At 29.3% G+C, this 4,832-nt stretch overlaps 1 protein-coding gene across 1 annotated transcript; it reads right to left on the reverse strand.

Annotated features, from left to right (window-relative positions):
* Positions 1-239: 239 nt before the first annotated feature.
* LOC125849225 (BOI-related E3 ubiquitin-protein ligase 1-like) lies at positions 240-1,405 on the reverse strand. Its single transcript, XM_049529263.1, has 2 exons — positions 923-1,405; positions 240-828 (listed from the first exon to the last, which is right to left on the reverse strand). The coding sequence occupies exons 1-2, from the start codon at positions 1,313-1,315 to the stop codon at positions 253-255; spliced, it is 969 nt and encodes a 322-aa protein (XP_049385220.1). The 5' UTR covers positions 1,316-1,405; the 3' UTR covers positions 240-252.
* Between the last annotated feature and the right edge of the window lie 3,427 nt (positions 1,406-4,832).

Consider the following 4,832-nt stretch of genomic DNA (forward strand, 5'->3'; position numbering starts at 1 on the left):
ATATTATTTTTGAAAGAACTTTTGTACACAATTGAACTATGAAATTCCAATACCATCATTATGACAATGGTGAATTAAGAACATATATGGAGATAAAAAGAATGAACAATTTGCATGTCACAATTACTAAAGAAATTTACAAACTAAAAATTCTAGCATTTATCTCTACATGAACAAAATTCTATGGTTTCTTTTCCTCTTCCTAGAAATAGTTTCATCTTTTTTTTTTTGGATATTGATTTGATTGATCAATCAAGAAGACATGTTAACATGTACAGTGGCATTCATGTTAGAGTTGCATACAGGGCATGTATGAACTAAACTTGATCCACAAACAGCACACAGGCAAAGGTGCCTGCATGGCAATAGCAGAACACATGATTCCCTCTCACCACACCTTTTGCACATCCTGTTATCCTGCGCTTCACCGACTACAGTGCGCCGCCCTTCAATTTCGTCCTCTTCTTCCGCTGCAGCCCCGTGGTCGCTGCTGCCGCAGCAGGATTCGGCGTCTTCCTCAACTGCTGCTCCGGCGAGGATACCGCCGGCAGAGATTCGTTCATCGCCGACGTGAGCCAATACTTGTTCTAAGTTGTTGCGAAGGGAATTTGCTGTTGCTTCGTTTGTTTGTGCCAAATCCCTCCATAACTGATTTTCAACGAACAAACTTTTCACTTTTTCTTGAAGAACCATATTGATTTTCCCCATTCTTTGAATCTGTTCATCTTTTTCTTTCAGTTTTTTTGATACACCTTCTCCGATTGCTGCAACCAACACCCTCGCTTGATGTTTCTGCCTTTCTTCCAATTCCATCCTTACTTTCTTAGTCTGTAAAAACACAAAATAAAAAATTCAAATTAGCCCCAAAACACCAATAAACAGAAAACGGCATTGAAATTCAATTTTTCATCAGAAAACTTACATGAAGCGAAATAATCCGATCGATATCACACTGATATTGTTGTAGAAGTGGCAAAACGTCATCTCCAACAAACGACGTAGTATTACAAGTATTAAACTGATTAAACGAATCCCTCGACCGCTTCCTCGTCGCCGCTACAGCGGCAGCAGTGGTAGCGTTAACAGTAGTGGGAAGATTAAAAGTGAGACCACTATCAGTATTCACCGAGGTTTTTGGCTGAACGGAATCACACATCAAACTCTGATGAAACGGCAAAAAACTATTCTCCGGCGTCGGTAACGGCAAAAGAGAAGAACCACCCATCTGGGTATTGTAGGAAAACCCATTCCCTTGATTCGAAACCATTTGCTGTTGTTGAGTGAAAAGATTGAGATGTCTTGCTTCAACTGCCATTGAAATAACTCTGCTAATGGATTTTTTTGTTGTTGAGAGAAAATGGAGAGAGAGAGAGATTTAGAGGTGGCGACTAGAGAAAAAGAATGGGGTTTCGGCCTTTATTTAAGCGTTTGGTTTTGTGGATAGAGAGAGAAAGTGGGGTACAGGAAAGTCAAAAAGAAGTTGTAGAGAGAGAAAAGAGTATTAAATGCTTATTTGAAAATTAGTAAAATTAGGCGATAGATGAGATTTTACATCATTATCATAACTTACTAATTAAATACTCTTCATTTACTTAATTTGTTTGAAAAATTAGTAATATCTTACGTTTCAAGGATGCTTAATTATAGAATCGCGATATTTACTCTAGTGGTAAACCAAAAAAATTGCATCATAAGATCGAATGGGCTTATTATAACGGGTAATATGTCTTATTTTTTATTTTTACCTTAAAAATACATTTATATAAAATTTTATTTTAGATGAGATTTGAATGTATAAACATTTATTTTTGAATATTTAATTATGCAATTATGGGTGCTTGTATTTAATTTTAATAATAAAAATAAGTGAAAGATGTAACATAAAAATAGAATAAGAATATACAATTATAATTAAAGTATATTAGTTAAGGAACTTAGTAAATTTATCCAAAATTATTTATGGTAAAATTGATAAATATTTTTCAACTTTTAGGAATAAGCATTAAGTCGACCAATATATTCTTGTCGATAAAAAAATCATAGATGTAAAAATAGAAATCGTGATAATAAGAAAGTTAAAATGAATATGTTGCATATCAAAATGATAAAATTAACTAGGATGATATTGAAAATAAGGTAAAGTGACCTTAGTGGTACAACCAATTTTCAAGTTAAACAACGATATTTTTCACGTTTAATAATAATTTTCTACTATATTATTATAGGATATTCAATAATATTGGTCAATTTTATTAAATCAATGGATAATATATCATATTCAAAGGAAAATATAATAAAATTATTTTTTTATTTATAATTTTTTTTAAAATATGCAAAATCAATAATGTAATTGACAGAATATTATTTTTTGAACTTAATTCGCAAGAATCATAATTGCAAGATCATCTTTTACTAGTATTTACTTTCATATACTATAATTACTCCCTCTGTCCCTAATTATTTGTCAACTTTTGAATTGACACACATATTAAAAAATCAATTAATAACATAGTGAGTTTACCATTTTACCCTTATTAATTATGAAGTGAATGAAAAGTTCTGCATTTTTCAAAGTAATTAGTCATTTAATTGAGGATATAATAGGTAACAAAAAATTGTCATTTTTTGATTTGTCAAAATGAACAAATAATTAGGGACAACTATAAAATAAAAAGTGAACAAGTAATTAGGAACAGAGAGATTATATTTACCACCAAAAGAGTGAATGTATCTTCGAGAACAATATTTATTATTTACGTGTCTTACACTAAATTTTATTTTCTACGCGTATAAAAAATACCTTAATATTGCAAATTTTCCTATTTGAATGCCTTGTATAATTCCCGTGCAAAGTGTAACTAAAGAAATATGCATTAAATTTGTGTCCATCATCTTTCTACTTCTACTTTCTTGTCCTTGATTTTCTCAAAACTCCACTATCTCTCCATAAACAAAAAGAAATCACCCACTATATTTGGATCTTTTCTACAAGTAAATTTAAATTTAAATTNATCTAAAGAAAGATGTGACAGACGTACCATGACGAAAAATAAAAATAGTTGAGTCCTCTATTAGTTAGTATTATTTTATTATTATATGTTATTGATTCTTCTTCTTCTTTTTTTCCTCAATTGATTTTAACATGTTTTTTCAACTCGCATAATATAGGTATAAAATTACTTATACATTACCCTTTTTAGATCTCTCATTTTATGGAATTACACCAAATTCATTATTGTTGTAAATTGTAATATTGACTTATAGATCTTAGTGAAACTTTCCTTCTTGTATCAAATATCATAGCTAGAGTCTTAAATCTTGTACAACCAATTTTCAAGTTAAACAATGATATTTTCCCGTTTAAAAATAATTTTCCACTATATTATTATAGAATATTTAATAATATTGGTCAATTTTATTAAATCAATGGATAATATATCATATTCAAAGAAAAATATAATAAAATTATTCTTTTATTTATAATTTTTTTTTAAATATGCAAAATCAATAATGTAATTGACAGAATATTATTTTTTTAAACTTAATTCGCAAGAATCATAATTGCAAGATCATCTTTTATTAGTATTTATTTTCATATACTATAATTACTCCCTTTGTCCCTAATTATTTGTCCACTTTTAAATTGACACACCTATTAAGAAATCAATTAATAACATAGTGAATTTATCATTTTACCCCTATTAATTATGAAGTGAATGAAAAGTTCTGCATTTTTCAAAGTAATTAGTCATCTAATTGAGGGTATAATAGGTAACAAAAATTTGTCATTTATTAATTTGTCAAAATGGACAAGTAATTAGAAACAGAGGGATTATATTTACCACCAAAAGAGTGAATGTATCTTCGAGAACAATACTTATTATTTACGTATCTTACACTAAATTTTATTTTCTACGCGTATAAAAAATACCTTAATATTGTCAAATTTTCCTATTTGAATGCCTTTTATAATTCCCGTGCAAAGTGTAACTAAAGAAATATGCATTAAATTTGTGTCCATCATCTTTCTACTTCTACTTTCTTGTCCTTGATTTTCTCAAAACTCCACTATCTCTCCATAAACAAAAAGAAATCACCCACTATATTTGGATCTTTTCTACAAGTAAATTTAAATTTAAATTACTAATACGAGTCACTCAAATCTGCTCATTAAAATAAGTCCTTCTAACGTATCTACTTGTTCAAATCTTTTCTTTTTAACTATTTTTTTTAAAAAAAATACTTTTCAACATGTTACAAATATTTAATGTGAACATCCCATGTGATATGTTAAAATTTACAAGAATTACGGATTTCGATATATATTGGATTTTTTAATTTAAAATTATAAAATTTAATTTATTTATTTTTTGCGGTGAATATGAATATGAATAAAATAAGATTGAGGGTGTACTTGTCCTTATTTTCGTGGAAAGTGTGGTACGTGAAGATTAATTATTAGGAGCAGTAACTGACATTTTGGGGTCTATGCCACGTTCATCAGATGCCCACGCCACCCTTACACCACATTATTCTTCATATCCTCTTATTTTTTGTATTTTTCCTCCTATTTTATTATGAAAATAATAAGTACTTACTAATAATGATGATTTCGAGAGGGACCTCGTTGGGAACGTGAGGGGTGGGTTTTCTTTTATTAAATTTTTATTTGTCTTTTTCCTTTTCTATACTCTAAGGTGCAACCCACACTGTCCCACTTGAGGTGACTCCCCTTCAAATCACTATATCTTGTGGAGTATTCTACTTACCTTTTTTGACTACCATAAATAATTAGGTTTAATTTTAATGACTATCATAAATTGATTAGAATT

Source organism: Solanum stenotomum, chromosome 12, assembly GCF_019186545.1.
Source record: "Solanum stenotomum isolate F172 chromosome 12, ASM1918654v1, whole genome shotgun sequence".
Lineage (NCBI taxonomy): Eukaryota > Viridiplantae > Streptophyta > Magnoliopsida > Solanales > Solanaceae > Solanum > Solanum stenotomum.

Bases quoted from the DNA above. Each gene is read 5' to 3' on its own strand.
- LOC125849225 (XM_049529263.1), bottom strand. From the start codon at position 1,315: ATGGCAGTTGAAGCAAGACATCTCAATCTTTTCACTCAACAACAGCAA. The intron at 829-922 runs GTAAGTTTTCTG...GTGTTTTTACAG, and splicing joins ATCGGATTATTTCGCTTCAT to ACTAAGAAAGTAAGGATGGA.